The following is a 15,163-nucleotide window of genomic DNA, read 5'->3' on the forward strand; positions in this document are numbered from 1 at the left end:
TTTTATCGTTGCCAACAGCGTCGGCAAAGGCAAAACACACACGCCACGCCTTGGGCGGGGGGTATTGAGCACGGCGATCCTTTTGAGCTCCCAAATGCGTTCAGTCGTTTGTCACTTCCCATACGGCAGTATGAGGGCGCTTTAGCATATCATGTATGAGGAGCGAGCGTGAGGCGGCAACGGATCAGCTATCTCACCTGTTCGCACCAGTGGTCCTGACCGGTCCCAACAGGCCAACACAGCACGCCGCACCTCTACACCGTAGCCACTGCCAGCCTCGAGACGTGAGCTTTCCCCAGGGCTTCTTGATTCATGCAGCATGCACGACGCACCACTTTCAGCCATTGCCAGTCCCGAGACGCAACCGCCATCGCTGCTTCGCTGCTTCCACCCCAGCCGTCCTCCCCTTCCCGTCTTGCTTTCCCACAACCATCCCAGTGTTCCCATTATCACCAGCCCTGCCATCATCAAGTTATTGGAGGAAGGCGGGCAGTGCTTAAACGCTGCCCCGGCGTGGTACGCCCCACGCGCCTTATGCCATGGTCCCGTCGCACTGCTGCATGGACTTGACACCAGATATTGACGTGCGTTGCGGAACTAATGCGTACGATAGATACTGCATGTTCTGTGACACTCAGACTCTTTCCCGGTGTCATGACTAACACATTCAGCAAATGAAACTGCCTGACACGAACTCCAACATGTGCGCACATGCACAGGTTGAGCCAAGGAGGAGACCAACGCCTACCCTCGTGCTCCTCTCCGAATGCCATCGCCGCCCCCGCGTTCCCCTCACTCATTCACAGACTGTCACGGCCTTGTACGTCTGAATACAAGCCATGCGCTTCGCCGGCACGTTGCCTCCTTTGCCACGATTTGTAAGGGCATCATGACGATGGCTCGGGTGCGTCCAGGTCGTCGTGTTTGCGCAGCCCCTTGGAGAGCTCTGCATAGTCACCTGCGTGCAGCCACAACACAGAAGCCATACTAAAACAATATAAGGAAGGGCCCGTTACGCTGTGACTTACAAGCTGCTTTACTACCCGCCCCTCCCCAAACTCTCATAAGTTGGTGCAAACACCCACCCCAGGTCTTGGCAGAGTATAAACTACAAGCACCGTCGCCCTTCTCCCAAACGAGACCAAGTTGCTTACCTCCAAGCAGCGTCATGAGCTCGTGCCAGAAGCTGGGCCCCTGGCCGTGCTCCACCTCCTTTAGCAGCAGCTTGGGGCTGGCCGCCGCGGTGAACCACACGCCGCGCTTGCACTCCATCGCCAGTTGCCCGGGCGCCCAGCCAGCGTATGCGCTGAACCACCTGCAGCAAAAAGCGAACAGCAGCGGGCGCGGACCGTACAACGTCTCAGTGCGCTGCCCGAGGCTCGGGTGTGTGGGAAGTGACGTGCGCGCATATCACCCAAATGGACAGCTGCAACCGGTAATCCATGGCAAGCGACCTTCAGCCGAAGAGGCTCCTTGGCGTCGCTTAAAGCCGCCGCGACACGTACCTGAAGTCCTGGGCCTGAGCCTTGCCTGCGTCGATGGCGTCGCGACCCGCATCCAGCCCGCCCATGTACACGCCCTTCACCACCTCCACCGCGCCTGCATACCGGGCAATTGATTTCACCAGCTGCGCCGTGACGCCCACGGGGTGGTGCCCAACCACCAGGACAACGGGTCACAGTCGCAAGGCAGAGGCATGGTAGGCGCCGTTACTGGATACCCCCAGCGTGGTTACCCCTGACCCGCCCACCTGCCAGGTCGCCGTGCGGGTGGAGGACCTGCGTCAACGCACAAGAAAGCACCGAAGCAGTTTACTGAGCAACAATGGCGCACTCTTACTCAACGGCGCCCTGCAAACGACTTGATGACTGACACCAACCAGGCCCTGCTGCCCAGCTGTGTTGCTGCCTCTCCCTCTCTCGTCACCCATCAAGTTTCCCCCAAACCCGCGTTTGCCGCTCACCTGCACCTCCCCGCCGCCCACATCCCCGCCCACGTACAGCCGGCAGTCGTTGAACTGCGTCTGCGGCCGCTTCAGGGGGATATCCCGAATGAAGTAGGTGGATGGCCGGTTGAGAATGACGCCGTAGCTGCAGCGGAAAAGGACCGGGTCAAACAGAGAGGGAAGACTCAGGCGGGCTCAAGCAATGGATGCGACGCTGCTAGCGCTACCAGACTATAACACTGTACGCAGCTGCGTGTGTATAACTATTAGCGTGCCTCGGACGACTGACTCGGTTTTCTAAAGGAGTATCACTCGAAAAACCTGGCCTAGCCGGGCGTGGGTACGCATGGCATCGCAACTGGGCACTCCTTGCAGCCCCATCCTTGTCACACTGCGTTCAGTGTGTGGAACCTGCCTGCCATTGTCGCCGTGCTCCAGTAACAAGATGGCGGCCCGGTGGAAGTAGGTCTGGGAGTTTTGGAACAGGAGCGGATGGGCCAAGAGCAGCGCGCCCTTCTCGGGTTTGGGAATGATGTGCGCCCACTCGTCCGCAGACTGCATGCAGAAAACGCAAGTCGGTTCAGCGGCGGCGCATGATCGGCTCTGCTGCAGAACAGGTTTCCTGCCGAAGTGGTGTCACCCCCATTGCTATTCAGGGGGGAGCTAGGCACTAACCGTTGATGCCGATCCTTGCCCGCGGCTTTGGGAGACCAGCTTGGCCCTGCGAGCGGCACGAGCCACGTGGCGGTCCGAAACGTCAGTCCGCGCGCCCATACCCGCAGTTCCGCAACACTTGCGCGTGACCACACCGGCCTCTCCGCTTACGGCCTTAGGATCATCTTGGACCCACCTGAACTCGCGCCAATCGCTCTGACTGCCCAGGTAGGGCAGCGTGTCGGGGACCACACTGGAGGAGGAGGCCGCAGCGGCGTCAGCAGCGTCCATCTCCGGATGCGGCCGCTTGGGCGGCTCGCCGCTGCCGCTTGCATCCCTGGCGCAAACACAGCGGCCGCGGAAGCTCAACAACCGGAACAAGTGAGCGGCACCCACAGTCCAGCGACGGCTTGAGCTTCCGGCCTCATGTGCTGGGGAGAGCTATGGTCTGGCCGTCTGGGGTGCCGGGCGTGGCACGCACAGCGCCGGGAGTGTGAAGCCACGGCGAGCACACCAACGCGCTAACATAGGGTCACAGTGATCCCTACACTGCCAATTGCCTACCCTGACTCTTCCGCGGCGCTGGCCCGGACCGTGCGCAGGCAGGGGTGCTGCACAGCAGATGTCGAGAATAAGACCAACACGGCGATGGCCCATACGTGTCATTTATCCGTTTGGATACTCTCTTACCCTGGGGCGCCGGACAGCTTGAGCTGGGACACCGATGCGTCGTCGTGCACTGCATCTCCCGACAGAGCGACTTGAGCCCAGGACCTGGGTCATTCTCGTGAGCTAATTACTTCACTCCGAACAGGGAATTCGGCGGGTCTCCAATTCAAGGCGCTCCGATAAAAGAAATAAATACGCGGTTGGTTGGAAAACCTCAGGAGAGCAGTGACGGTCAAGCGCTTTCACTGAGGTCTGAACAGTGAAACAGCTTCTGGTGTGCCAGACGGTTACCTACTGCACTTTGCGGATGGGCGGGGATGACATGGCGTGGCATCGTCTCAGAGTCGCTTATACCTACCCAACAAAGCAGAGTGGCAAGTCAGCACTCAGCAGGGCAGGGACAAGAGGTAAGGAAGTTCTAACATCACCTGGGAGCTGGGAGCTGGGAGCCGGGGAAGGAGGGAGAGAAAGAATGGGACTGAATGGGACGCTGTGCGCGACTTGCACTTGAAGAACGAACGTCAATGGGTCAAAAGGGGGGGGGCTGTGCGCGTTCAGGGGTACGCGGTGGACATTTAGGATAGTCCTCGCAGATGGGTTCTGCAGCCGCTCGTGTTCTTTTGTGCAGTTCATTCACGGCATTCACGCAACCAGGCCCTGCCAGGCCGGCGTGTCCGCTGCGGGGCGTCGCCAGGCGTGGTCCCCCCGTGGTCCCCCGTGGACGCCATCACTCGACGCCTCGCACATTGAGTAAGGATGAAGCCATTGTGTGTCGAGGACATATTGTGGCGGCCGGAAGGCAGCGTCAGTCAGCCCGTCAGACTGAGTCAGTGAACGCGCAGTAGAGGGGCCGAAGCTGTTTTGCCATACAAGTAGGACTGAGTGCGCCGGGGCCTGTGTATCTGTGTGGTACTATCGCCTGGCCGGGCGCCCGGAGCGTGAGGATTGCATTCAGCAAACTTCCAGCCAGCCAGCCATCGGCCCCCAGCTGTCGCTTGTGATAGCGGCGCCCACGTTCTTGTGAAACTGCGTCGCGAGACATGGAATAAAATCAGCCGCGCAGGACAGCTCCAGCGGGCTTATGCTAACATGTCGACACGCACGCGGGTCTGTGCTACGGGCCACACGTGACTGGACCGCCGCCCCCGGCCCCCAACGTTCACAACACACCAACACGAACAACTTGTCGGTACAGTAACTCCGGCGTTCGACCAGCTGCGCGCTCCTGCCCTGCCGTTGCAAATTGTTTGCCATCTGCTGGGGTCTCGGGATCAGCTGCACAGGGCTGCACCCTACGGGACTTCACCAACGTGCCTTAACTCTGTCCCAGGGGTGCACGCTGCACAAAAAGGGAGCATGGGCAGGTGCCATTGCAACGTGTCTCCCGGCAACGTGTCTCCCGGCCTCTTGCGGAGGGAGGAGCACCAACCATTGCATCTTGGGGAGCGGAAAGGAAGGGGCTCTTGCATTACGACGCACTATGTGTGCGCATGCAAGATACCAAGTACATCCAATACACAAACCCACAAAGAAGTACCCCCAGCCTACCGTAATCCGCTCCTATGAATTATCATCGTCAAACCGACTACCATAGTGTTCATCCTGCAGATTGTCGACGCCAATGCGTGCGCACCCTGGCGGCAACACACATCCACACGCCCATGACCCTCACCCTCCTAGCCTCAAGGCCCGCCGTGCTCCAGCCCAAAACACCACCGCGCTCCATTCAAACATGCGTAGCGGAGGAGCCGCCTTGCACCGCCATCACCAGGCCTCACAGCTGTTGCCGTTAGAAGCCGCCAGAGCTGTTGTCCGCCTTGTGCGCCGCACGCTGCGTAGCATCAGCAGGTAAGTGGCGCAGGGTGAGCAAGGCCTGGGCCTGGGGATATGTCCGCACCCGCGATCGAGCAAAACTGCCACCTACAGCATCCGCTAAGCACCTGCAGCAGGCCATACTCTCTTAACGTCCTGGGTTCAGACACGGATACAACCCCAGCCTGGGCCCAATGCATGTCGCTCTGAGCTAGTGTCCCGCACCTGCAGGATGTACTGGGTCGTCTCCACAAAGCGGCGCGCGCAGTTTTCCAAGCAAGTGCTCTCCTTGCTGGACAGATAGCTTCCTGGAGACTGGACACAGGTGTCCCAGCACACCTGTAGGCCACCAAAGGGTAGATTAGGGCCAAGGCGGTGCAGGAACGAAATACCGCTGGGTTTCAGGGGTGTCTTGTGCAGTTGCCCTTGGGGGGTTGACCTTGGGCCCCGTCATCCACATCCACCTCGCCAACCCCCTGCCATGTAACCCCGGAACCGATATTTGGTATGGGTACCGAGATGCCTGGCACCTCAACCCGACGGCGGAGGAGAAGCACGCCTCAACATCAGACTGATGTTGCCGGCCGGCCAGTCCCGACAGGTTGACAAGCTCAGATCAGCACTGAATGCCCATCTATATGCGCACGGCACATATCACAGGGCTTTGGGCTGCGAAATGCATTGCGCAACCCAGATGCTCTGCCTCATCGCTCGGGGTTCACTGCCTGTCACCCAAGCTTACCTCCGTTAGTGTCGAAATCATACTCTGAATCTGTGCCACTTGAGACTCGCGCGCGATGAACTGCTGGAGCTCGGATGATACGTTTTGCTGAGGGTCGGCCATTTTCTTTTGGGACTGATGACTTTAAGGTATAAAGATAAATGTTCCCGAGTTGTAATTACAAAATGGCGATGCGTAGGACTCGCCGAGCAGTATGGTCTGATTGCCTCAGTAACGATGGTGATTTCATATACAAACGTCCGGAGTTTTCGTGTAAAAATCCGAGGTCAAAAATTGAATGGAGGAAATGGGGTTGTGCCCAGGCCAGCAACATGCCATCTCCTGTGACGCCGCGTGTCAGTCGGCACTCACTCACCCCGCGGTACCTTGCTACTTCCACATCGTCAAAATCGTGAGTGGCAGGCACAAACGAGGTCCGTATACAGCCACCTACTTTCTAACGTAATCTAGTTACACACAGAACCCTCCACCGGCCTCATCCCATAACGTCAACCTCTCCCCGCGGATTTACGGGCTGTTCTTCAGGTTCTCCTTGCCGTCCACGAACTTGATGTACTCAATCTTGTCACCCACCTGAAGTCGCAAAGGTATGAAGTACAAGGCGTTAGTTGCGAGCAGTAGAACAGGTTGTAAGCGCTAGCTACACGCCGCGTACACGGCTTGCCGGTATGGCAAGGGATGCCACTTACAGAGACTGACCACCACGCCAACCCCACGCAAGCCCCGGCGCACGACACCCTGCCTCCGCCTCGGCGGCACCCTCTGCAACACCTCCATCCCGCCCCCTCTTCCCTACCTCCCCGCCTCTGCCTCCCTGCCTCGTCCTCCTAGCCACCCGCCACCCCTCACCCAGTGTCTCGCCCCCCTCTCACCCTGAAGTCCGCCAACGCGTCCTGGCCCTGCGTGATGTAGCCGAACACGGCGAAGCGGCCGTCCAGCAGGTTGGAGCCGGTGGGCGTCAGCTCGCTCTCCTTGAGCAGGAAGAACACCTGCGGGCGGGGGACGCGTAGGCGACGCGGGGCCGGCGGTGAGGCTAGCGGGGGGGGGCACGTGCTACACTGTAGAAGACACGCAGTCTTTGTCAAGGCTGCATGCAGGAACCAGCACGCCTCGTAGCTCCATACTTTCCCACTGGTGCTAGACCCGCAGCCGCCGGCACAGGCCCCACCTGGCTGGAGGCGCTGTTGTTCTCAAACTCATTGCGCGCCCAGGCCAGGGTGCCGTAGGCGTTGAAGGGCAGCACGGGCTGCTCGTTGACACGGCCCAGGTCCTCCAGCGTGAAGTCGTAAATGGGCTCCTTGTCGCCCTGCACGCGCACCTCGAACGGCACGCTGCAGCCGGGACACAGACAGGGGCGAAAGACCGGAGCAGGCCAAAGGCTTGTCGGTAGTGGTCGGGGGGATAGCTGTATTCCAATGGACGCTCCTGGGTAGGTATGTGCATGTGTGCTGGTGCAGCCTGTCAAGTGTCAAACCAGGTCGCGAACTGCGTGCCCCGCCGCACCCCACTCGCGCCCCGCCCCGCCCCACCCATGCCCCGCGCCACTCTATCTCCTCCTCCTCACTTGGACACAAGCAATCGCCCGCGCAATCGCCCCACCCTCCCACATCCACATCCCACACCCCAACGCCCACCCTGCCTCCGCCTGCCTCCGCGCATTCTCGCCCGCCTGCCCCCCCCCACCCCGCCCCGCCCGGCCCGTCTCACCGGCGGATCTCGTTGGTCTTGGGGTCCACGTAGCCGTCGGCCGGGCCATCCGGGTCGCCGGTCTGCACCACAAAGCCGTCGGCGCGCTGCACCTCCATGCCGTCGTAGAAGCCGCGGGCCACCAGGTCCGCGAACTGGCCGGCCGACACGGGCGCGTTGTAGCCGTCCAGCACCACCGTCTGCGTGAACGTCTGCGGCCCCTCGGGCGTCTGGGCGCACTTGACCTTCATCTCCAGCGTGGCGCGGCCCTGGGGGGTGGCGGCGGTGGTGTGGCGGTGGGCAGGGGCGGTGAGAGCGAGGTGGGAGGGATGGTGGTGGGCGGGAAGTGTGTGCGGGCGGAGGTGGGCGGCAGGTGCGGCTCCCGGCTAGCCCCAGCAAGCCTGCACCCGGTCGCTTCTTGCCCACTGCCCAAGCTGCTTCCCCGTCAGCGCGGCAGCTGTTGCACTCGCACTGTTTCAAGAACTCGCCCTGGCCTGACTGCGCGCAATATCTAACCCCGGCAGCATTCGAGCGTCCCCGCCCACTCTGCCACGCTGCCTGGTCCAGCACCGCTGAGCACAGACCCCATCGACTGCCGCGCCCTGGTGGGACAGCAAGCCTCCGGCCCACGTCCTGCTGCTGCTGCGCTCCCGCGAGTGCTGCTGACAATGCAGCTCGTGCAGTTGCCTCGCATGTCACCGGAGCCGAGTCGCATGGGCGCGCTGTGAAGGAGCGCGTTGCTTGGAGTGGTGCAGGGAGAGTGATGTCCCCCCCCTCTCGTCTCCCTTCCAAGCCTTGCTGCCGATGATAAGCTTAGCTGGCGCCATGCTCCCTCCATCCCCTCTTGTCTCATGCCAGCCCCTAGCCATCATCCCATCATCCCTTCCTCCACCCCATCCCATCCAGTAAACCTCCTGCCCTTCCCGCCCTCCCCTTCCCCGTGCTCCTCGTCTCCACCCCACACCAAGCCCCCTCTCAGCTCCTGCTCTCAAAACCAAGGCCCCTGCCGCCCAGCGCTCCTCACCAGCAGCAGCGGACGATCGGCGTACTCCTTGGGCACCTGGAAGGGGAAGCCCTTCACCATGGCCTCCTCAATGTTGCCCACGTAGCTGAGCGCCTCACGCTGCTTGAGAGGCACCGCCTGCTTGTCCTTAGCCTCCACAATGGCCTGGAACTCGGTCAGCGCTTCCGTCAGCTTGTCAATGTTGGCCAGGCCAAACGCCTGGGAAGGGCGCAAGGGAGAAGGGAGGGGTGGGGAAAGGAGAGGAGGGAGGGCAAGAGGGAGGAGAGGAGGAAAGAGAGGAGGGAAGGCTGGGAGGGCGTGGAATGGGCGGAGAGGGCGGCGTGCGCCAGCGGGTAGGTGCCCCACAAAGGGGTGTCGCGCGGATGTTGCGCGGGTGTTGATGGCTTGGTTCTGTTGCTGTTGGAGAGCCCTGGTGGCCCCGCATGGCTATGGTTGAACTCCAGTGCCTCGCCTTCTGTTCCCGTCCGTGAGCCTCGCCTTCAGCTATCCGTCCAGCAGCGTGCTGAGCTGAGCCGTACGCCGGGACAGGGCCAGCGCACGCACCTTCTTCTCAGGAGCAAAGTCCTTGATTATGGCATCCTTTTGGCGGGTCAGCACATCCTGAGAAGCGCGGACAGCCTGCATGTGCGCCAAACAAAGACGGTGAGCGAAGGGGAAAGTGCAGCGATTGCTGCACCGGGGGCTACGAGTGCCACACGGCACCAACCACTCACCCGCGCCACAGGCCCGAGGGACTTCGAGCCGGGGATGCGCAGCGCCTCGCTGATGCCCTCCAGGTCTTTCTGCGAAGCAATTCACACCCATACGAGCCAGTTTTAGCTCGCACTTTGCATGCGCGGTTGTCCCAGCCACTCAATTCACCTGGATTTGCCGAATAGGCTTGTTGTCGATGGGCAGAGCGTTGCGCAGAATAGCAGCAGCGTTCTTCACGGGGTCGCTGGCAACCAGAATGGCGTCCGCGGGCGCCGGGGTCACCTGTTTAACGACAGGTTGTGCAAGCATAACGATTGAGTAGGCCGTCGAGAGTCGCAACGTCTACATTTGGCTTACCAGCGGGGCGAAGGTGCCCAGAACGACAGCAGCAGCGGTCGCCAGGCCAATTGCGGCCTTCTGGAGCGGGTTGCGCGCCTGAGAGGGTCGGGGCCACACGCATGCCTTCACCGACACTGCCACCGACATGGAATATTGCGATCACATGCTATGTAATGAACTACTGACCTCCTCATCACCCTTGTAAGCCTGGCAAGCAACGCGGCGGACGGCCGGGACAGCCTTGCGAGTGCCAATCGCACCCACGGAAGCCTGGCCACGCGAAAGGTTTGCAAGGGCCATGGTGTCAAGTGTGAAGTGTAGAAAGTAACTCCATTGGTGGGTTTGGAAGAGTCTATAGAAAAGCCATTGTTCGGTTCCATGCCATGCAAACTATGAGGGTATCGGGAGGGCAAAGAGCTGAAGCACATAAACGCGAGGTACTATAGTAACATGCACTCACCTCAATAATAAAAAATGCGCTAGGACAGCTTGAGTTCCTCAACAGCTGTGTGTGGCCGCACGCGCACATCGCTAAGTGCATCCCAGCGTGGTTTAAATCAAGATGGTTTGGTGCATCGAGGTGGAGCTGGGGGGCCAGGTGCAGGCAGACCGGTACCTGCTGACGGGCGGGCCCCTGCCAGGCCCCCGCGAGGTGACCGTGGGCCGCCCACCGGCCAAAGCGGCCGTACGCCCGGACATCGTGGTGAAGGAACCCAGCGTCAGCAAGATTCACGCAATCTTGAGCGTGGAACATGCAGTGGGCGAGCAGCAAGGACCTGCACTGGTGCTCAAAGGTAGGACCAACGCAACAACAAAACGGACAGCCCAGAGTCGCGATCACTGCCGTAGCATCATGCAGCAGGGGTGGTTCGACGTAAAACATCATCCCGCGCTGTTTGCTGTTGTCATGACCTGCAGACCAGAGCCGGTACGGCACTTCCGTGAACCAGGAGAAGGTGCCCAGCGGGGGCACCAAGGTCCTGGCGCCGGATGTGATTGTGGCGCTGGCGGCCAAGGCGCGCTTGATGTGGGTTCCAGCCTTCCAGGCGTAAACATCTAGGGCGAGGTAGTCCTTCTGAGGTGGCAAAACCTACCGATGCTCAGGAACAAATTTAAAGCAAATGGAAGCGGACTGCTGGTTCTACGGTCAGCCGGTCTGGCGACGCGGACGTCCTGCACTGGTGGCCAGCGGCGCGCGTATACCGTGACCATCTACCTGCTTTGAATGTTGCCTGTCGCCGTACTGGTTTCAATGCTGCATGCGTGCAGTGTGCGGCAGCAGCCACTGGTGGTGGCGGCGCGGCTCGGTGGCGCGGCCTTGCCCGAGGCGCGGGCAGTGCTGCGGCGCATCGGTGAGCTTTTGCCACCGAACCATCAGCCGTCCAGGTGCAACCGTGAAGTGCAACCGACCAACCGCTATCGTGCAACAGGGCTTCTACAGGCCCGCATCTGGCCTGAACTCATTTTCCCGGGCCTACGGTATGCGCACAGGCGGCCGGTTGGTACACGCCCTGGACGCTGCTACAACCCACGTGCTGCACAGCCCCGGCGAGGCGGCCTGGCCTGGCCTGGTGCACGCGGCCGTGCGGGGCGGCCCCGCCCTCGTGTCGCAGGACTGGTGGGTGCTGCACGTGCGGCACACGGGGGTGCTTGCATTTGCGCTGTGTGCGCCGGGAAAAGGCTCAGCACGCGTCTATGGTCAAAGCTTCTACCCTGCGGTGGACAGGCATGCGCAACACCATCCGTTCCCCAGCTTGCAATTTGACTGACTGACCTGTTGCCCTCCGATGATGCCCGCAGGCTCAACGAGGTTGCGGACGGGGGGCTCTTCACAAACGCGTTGCCGGACGCGGCGCCGCCCACTGAGCTAGTGCTGGGGCCAGGCAGGCGGGCGATGCGGCTACCGCAGCAGCCAGCGGCGGCAGCAGGCGCCATGCTGAGCGGCTTCACCTTTGGCTACAGCAGTGCGTGGCAGCAGGTGCGACTGGGCGGAGGGCAGGGTCATGTTGGGTGGAGAGTGTTGAACATAGCGTACGTAAGCAACATGAGGGAAATGCGCTGACCCGGTGGGGTGCTTTTCTCCTCTTTATGCTTTGGTAAATGAGCCCTGATCGCACAGACTTGCACCCGTCAATAGAGAGGAAAAAGAAAGCCGCAGAGGGAGGGCCGTTGCTGCGGTGCTCTGACGACTGCGCTCGCTGCGATCCGCTTCGCGCTGGCCTGCCCGCAGAGCCCGGGCCTGGCGGCGTTGATCCGGGAGTGCGGCGGCCGCGTGCTGGCCACGGCTGGGGAGCGCAGTGCCGCCACACCGGTAGTGACGGTTGCTGACACGGCGGACGGAGGCGCTGCCGCCGGAGTGGACACACAGCAGCTGCTGGTGCGTAAATGCGGCAACTCCAGGGCAGAGAGCACTGTTTGAGAGCGCGGCGCTTGGGCGGGAGGCGCAGGGCTGTAGGAGATAGGGAGGCGCGGGCCACACGGGGGAAGGAGCTGCAGCGCTTGGGCGCATATCGGTGCTGGGTCCGCCTGCCTGCTGGCATGTTCGCCCGTCTGGCTGCTGCTGCTGCTGCTGCTATGCCGGTCCAACCCCGCAATGAAATGTGTGAACCTGTGAACGCAGCTGGCCATCCTGGAGGGCGACTCGGCGGCATTGAACGAGCTGCTCAGCCGGGCAACAGCTGCCAGCGCTACGGCGCGTGGCGCGGCGGCGCAGCCGGCTGACGACATGGACGCCGAGGATCTGGCGGCCGACTCAGACATAACACAGGCGGCGGAGGAGGAGGACGGGGCCGAGGACGTGGATGTGGTGGAGCAGCTGCCAACAGGGTGCCAGGCGCAGCAGGCGGGGCTGGCGGCGGCTGAGCCGGCACAGGTGCGTCTGGCAGGGTGGCGGCGGCCGGCTCATTAAGTGGGACTAATGATGGCAGAGCCATGGTTTCTTTTAGCTTGTGTTCTCTCGCACGGAGCATCTGGGCACAACAGCAGCCAAGTAAGGACCCTGGCGTTTAATGCTGCACAGGCTGGTGGAAAGCCGGCGTCAATTAAGACCGAGGACGTGGGTCTGAAGGACGTCGCGCCTGAGCGGCCGCCTCCAATAATGACTGCTGACGGCTGGCTGGTGGCGGCGCGCAAGTCAGGTGCGCTTTCGTGTTCCTGCATGTTACTGCATATGTTACAGCATGGCTCACGAGGCAGTTGTCCTGTCGTTGCGCCTCCGTAGCCGGGTGCATCCCCACCGAAATCCCCACCAGTGCGGGGTCCTTTTTCTGAGCCTTTTCGCTGATACATTTAGCAGGCTCTCACTCCGATTATTCAAAACCCACGAAATGCATGGGACCGTGCTCAGATCGTCTTAATCATTGCGCTGTCTCCCCCCCCACACACACACACATGCTTGCCACAGACGCACCCAGCCCTGGCCCACAGCTGCTGTCCAACGCGCGCGCCGACGAGGCGGCGGCCGCACACACGATCGAGCATGAAGACGCACCACCCGCCAAGCGGCGCCGCACGCTCACTAACTCCTCCAAGGCAGCTGCAGCTGCAGCGGCTGCCGCGGCCGCGCCTGGACCGTCAACTGCCAGTGCCGCAGCCCCCATTGCTGCCCCGAGGGCCGCCTCGGCCGCAGCTCCAGCGCCCGCCGTGCGTGCCGACTCGCCAGGGGAGTCGCCGGAGCCGGAGGCGGACGCGGGCCCCTGGCTCACGCAGCACACGCAGCGCGGCCACGGCAGCGGCAAGTCCTGGCCTCCCCTTGTCAAGGAGGAGGCGGGCTCGACGGAGAAGCCGCAGACGGGGCCAGTCGCAGCACCTGCCGGCCGGGGCCGCGGTGCAAAGGCGGCGGCGGCAGCCGCTGCCGCCGCCGCGGCGGACGCCGCAGCGGGCGCCGCGTCTCGCATGGTGAAGGCTGAGGAGGCGGCATTGCCCGATGTGAACGATGCCTCAGCCCAGACCGTGTTGGAGCTGGACTTGTTCGCACCCAAGGCAGCCGCAGCCGCAACGCCCACCACCATCCCGGGAGCTGGTGCCGGCGACGGTGACGGTGAGGAGGCTGCGGCGGCTGCGAACCGCTGCGGCGAGGGAAGCGAGGGCGGCGCGCGCGACACGGAGGCGCGGCGGCCGGGGCGGCTGGTCAACTACAAGGCGTTCCGCAAGCAGACGGGCCAGCTGCCAGCGGCGGAAGTAGCGCGGCAGCCGCTGCCGGTGACCCTAGTTGACAACTTCCAACGCGAGGACGCAGAGGCTCAGGCGTTCCTGAGGTGCGACCGCGTGCGAGCTGGCGGGCTGGGTTGGCTGGCGCCGTGCTGGCCGGGGCGCTAGGGGCGCAGGTGTGCGACGGCGCTACACTGCGACAGCCGGCCGCGACCGCGCCGACCAGGGCCCCGCCAACACACCTCGCACATTCATCCACACGACCATGCACACGGCTCTGATGTTGCTGTTCCTGACGCTACTCCTGGTTCTGGGTGTCCGTCCTCGCAGGCAGGAGGAGGAGCGTGCCGCCCGCAAGCGCGCCGCCGACGAGATGTTCCGCACCGGCGGCGTGGGCGGTGGCGGCGGAGCTAAGAAGCCACCGCGTGCCAAGCGATGAGAGCTGCCGCCAAGGCACCAATCGGCGCCCAGCAACACAGGAGAGTGCGCATAGCGTGGCCCACTGCCCGACCAACTGCAGCTCAGCCACATTGTAAACGGTATTTATTCGTCTGTCAAGCGTTAAAGCTTTTGTCTTGCTCATGTCCGAGGGTTGTTGGTCTACTGCTTGGCGGCTGCCAGCGCCTTGGCAAGGCGCTCCCGGTCCAGGCCTTCAGTCTTGTTTTCCGCCTGCGGGTGCGGCTTGAGCGTGCCCCTGTGCCGTGTGGCAAATAGGTTCGTGCAAGCAGGATGGTTTAGGTCGCACGGCTGGTATAGGAAGTAAGCATTGGGGCCGAGAGGGTGCTGCCTTGGCCGCAACCCGGCACTGCAACCCAACCCAAAATGGCGCGTGGCAACGTGGCGTGCCGCTTCCCCACCCGCTTTGTAACAGTGCAGCCGTGCAATCCGCCGGCGCACGCCCGAGGCCCGTCCCGTTGCAGTTTGTCTCGCTCAGGGGCATGCTCACCGCATGACTGCGTTCCAGTGATCGTCGCCACGCCCCTCGCCAATTTCCCGGAGCATGCTGCTTAGGCGCTGCTGCTGGGCAGACGCCAACCGCTTGTTATCGTAGGTCATCTGCTCCGTCAGGATCTTTTGCTGTTTGGCGTCAAGCGGCCCCGTGCTCATGGCGCTGCTAAACATAGAGCCAACGACGAACGTGCCCGCCATCAGCATCGCGCCGAAGCCCAGCAGCCGCGCGGGGCTGCTGGAGGTGTTTGCAATAATATATCCCCAAAGCGACATGATGCGTTGTGCGCCTGGTGCAAACGTGGAGCGGTAGGTGTTGCAAACTCGATTATGAGTGCGTGCCTGCAGGCTACCGTGGCAGTACCGGTGTGATAGCGAACAAATCTATTGGAGCGAAATCTTGTTTAGGCGTATGTTGTATTTGCAAGACTCTTGCTTGCAGGGCACATGGATGAATGTTCTGGATGAACAAGGATGGTCTTCTCGAGCGACAATAGCCACT

General features: G+C 62.1%; 4 protein-coding genes across 4 annotated transcripts; 1 reads left to right on the forward strand and 3 right to left on the reverse strand.

Moving 5' to 3' along the window:
• Positions 1–69: 69 nt before the first annotated feature.
• CHLRE_03g189700v5 (uncharacterized protein) lies at positions 70–3,526 on the reverse strand. Its single transcript, XM_043061162.1, has 10 exons — positions 3,290–3,526; positions 3,164–3,210; positions 2,796–2,936; positions 2,621–2,666; positions 2,361–2,500; positions 1,964–2,090; positions 1,751–1,778; positions 1,506–1,599; positions 1,155–1,315; positions 70–958 (listed from the first exon to the last, which is right to left on the reverse strand). Exons 1-10 carry the CDS (start codon positions 3,380–3,382, stop codon positions 888–890), a joined length of 948 nt encoding a protein of 315 aa, XP_042926291.1. The 5' UTR covers positions 3,383–3,526; the 3' UTR covers positions 70–887.
• A 731-nt stretch (positions 3,527–4,257) lies between these two features.
• Positions 4,258–9,893, reverse strand: CHLRE_03g189800v5 (uncharacterized protein). The gene is made up of 12 exons (XM_001691982.2): positions 9,751–9,893; positions 9,583–9,660; positions 9,394–9,507; positions 9,246–9,314; positions 9,076–9,150; positions 8,533–8,730; positions 7,530–7,777; positions 6,991–7,153; positions 6,695–6,811; positions 5,823–6,395; positions 5,306–5,419; positions 4,258–5,099 (listed from the first exon to the last, which is right to left on the reverse strand). The coding sequence occupies exons 1-10, from the start codon at positions 9,862–9,864 to the stop codon at positions 6,330–6,332; spliced, it is 1,242 nt and encodes a 413-aa protein (XP_001692034.1). The 5' UTR covers positions 9,865–9,893; the 3' UTR covers positions 4,258–5,099; positions 5,306–5,419; positions 5,823–6,329.
• A 130-nt stretch (positions 9,894–10,023) lies between these two features.
• CHLRE_03g189850v5 (uncharacterized protein) lies at positions 10,024–14,261 on the forward strand. Its single transcript, XM_043061163.1, has 10 exons — positions 10,024–10,358; positions 10,483–10,591; positions 10,834–10,916; positions 11,056–11,182; positions 11,365–11,542; positions 11,795–11,941; positions 12,185–12,436; positions 12,584–12,701; positions 12,968–13,820; positions 14,044–14,261. The coding sequence occupies exons 1-10, from the start codon at positions 10,127–10,129 to the stop codon at positions 14,150–14,152; spliced, it is 2,208 nt and encodes a 735-aa protein (XP_042926292.1). The 5' UTR covers positions 10,024–10,126; the 3' UTR covers positions 14,153–14,261.
• A 6-nt stretch (positions 14,262–14,267) lies between these two features.
• Positions 14,268–15,063, reverse strand: CHLRE_03g189901v5 (uncharacterized protein). The gene is made up of 2 exons (XM_043061164.1): positions 14,660–15,063; positions 14,268–14,407 (listed from the first exon to the last, which is right to left on the reverse strand). Exons 1-2 carry the CDS (start codon positions 14,935–14,937, stop codon positions 14,314–14,316), a joined length of 372 nt encoding a protein of 123 aa, XP_042926293.1. The 5' UTR covers positions 14,938–15,063; the 3' UTR covers positions 14,268–14,313.
• Positions 15,064–15,163: the final 100 nt, after the last annotated feature.

Source organism: Chlamydomonas reinhardtii, chromosome 3 (assembly GCF_000002595.2).
Source record: "Chlamydomonas reinhardtii strain CC-503 cw92 mt+ chromosome 3, whole genome shotgun sequence".
Lineage (NCBI taxonomy): Eukaryota > Viridiplantae > Chlorophyta > Chlorophyceae > Chlamydomonadales > Chlamydomonadaceae > Chlamydomonas > Chlamydomonas reinhardtii.

What these genes read in the sequence shown, in the direction of transcription:
- CHLRE_03g189700v5 (XM_043061162.1), bottom strand. Translation starts at nt 3,382, where the DNA reads ATGACCCAGGTCCTGGGCTCAAGTCGCTCTGTCGGGAGATGCAGTGCA. An exon ending in AGCGCCGCGGAAGAGTCAGG is followed by an intron (nt 2,937 to 3,163) that starts GTAGGCAATTGG and finishes TGTTTGCGCCAG; the next exon opens with GGATGCAAGCGGCAGCGGCG. An exon ending in GCTCAGGCCCAGGACTTCAG is followed by an intron (nt 1,316 to 1,505) that starts GTACGTGTCGCG and finishes TTTTTGCTGCAG; the next exon opens with GTGGTTCAGCGCATACGCTG.
- CHLRE_03g189800v5 (XM_001691982.2), bottom strand. Translation starts at nt 9,864, where the DNA reads ATGGCCCTTGCAAACCTTTCGCGTGGCCAGGCTTCCGTGGGTGCGATT. An exon ending in AAGACCAACGAGATCCGCCG is followed by an intron (nt 7,154 to 7,529) that starts GTGAGACGGGCC and finishes TCCCGGCTGCAG; the next exon opens with CGTGCCGTTCGAGGTGCGCG. An exon ending in ACGCGTTGGCGGACTTCAGG is followed by an intron (nt 6,396 to 6,694) that starts GTGAGAGGGGGG and finishes TTGCGACTTCAG; the next exon opens with GTGGGTGACAAGATTGAGTA.
- CHLRE_03g189850v5 (XM_043061163.1), top strand. Translation starts at nt 10,127, where the DNA reads ATGGTTTGGTGCATCGAGGTGGAGCTGGGGGGCCAGGTGCAGGCAGAC. An exon ending in ACAGCAGTGCGTGGCAGCAG is followed by an intron (nt 11,543 to 11,794) that starts GTGCGACTGGGC and finishes GCCTGCCCGCAG; the next exon opens with AGCCCGGGCCTGGCGGCGTT. An exon ending in GAGGCTCAGGCGTTCCTGAG is followed by an intron (nt 13,821 to 14,043) that starts GTGCGACCGCGT and finishes CCGTCCTCGCAG; the next exon opens with GCAGGAGGAGGAGCGTGCCG.
- CHLRE_03g189901v5 (XM_043061164.1), bottom strand. Translation starts at nt 14,937, where the DNA reads ATGTCGCTTTGGGGATATATTATTGCAAACACCTCCAGCAGCCCCGCG. An exon ending in CACTGGAACGCAGTCATGCG is followed by an intron (nt 14,408 to 14,659) that starts GTGAGCATGCCC and finishes CACACGGCACAG; the next exon opens with GGGCACGCTCAAGCCGCACC.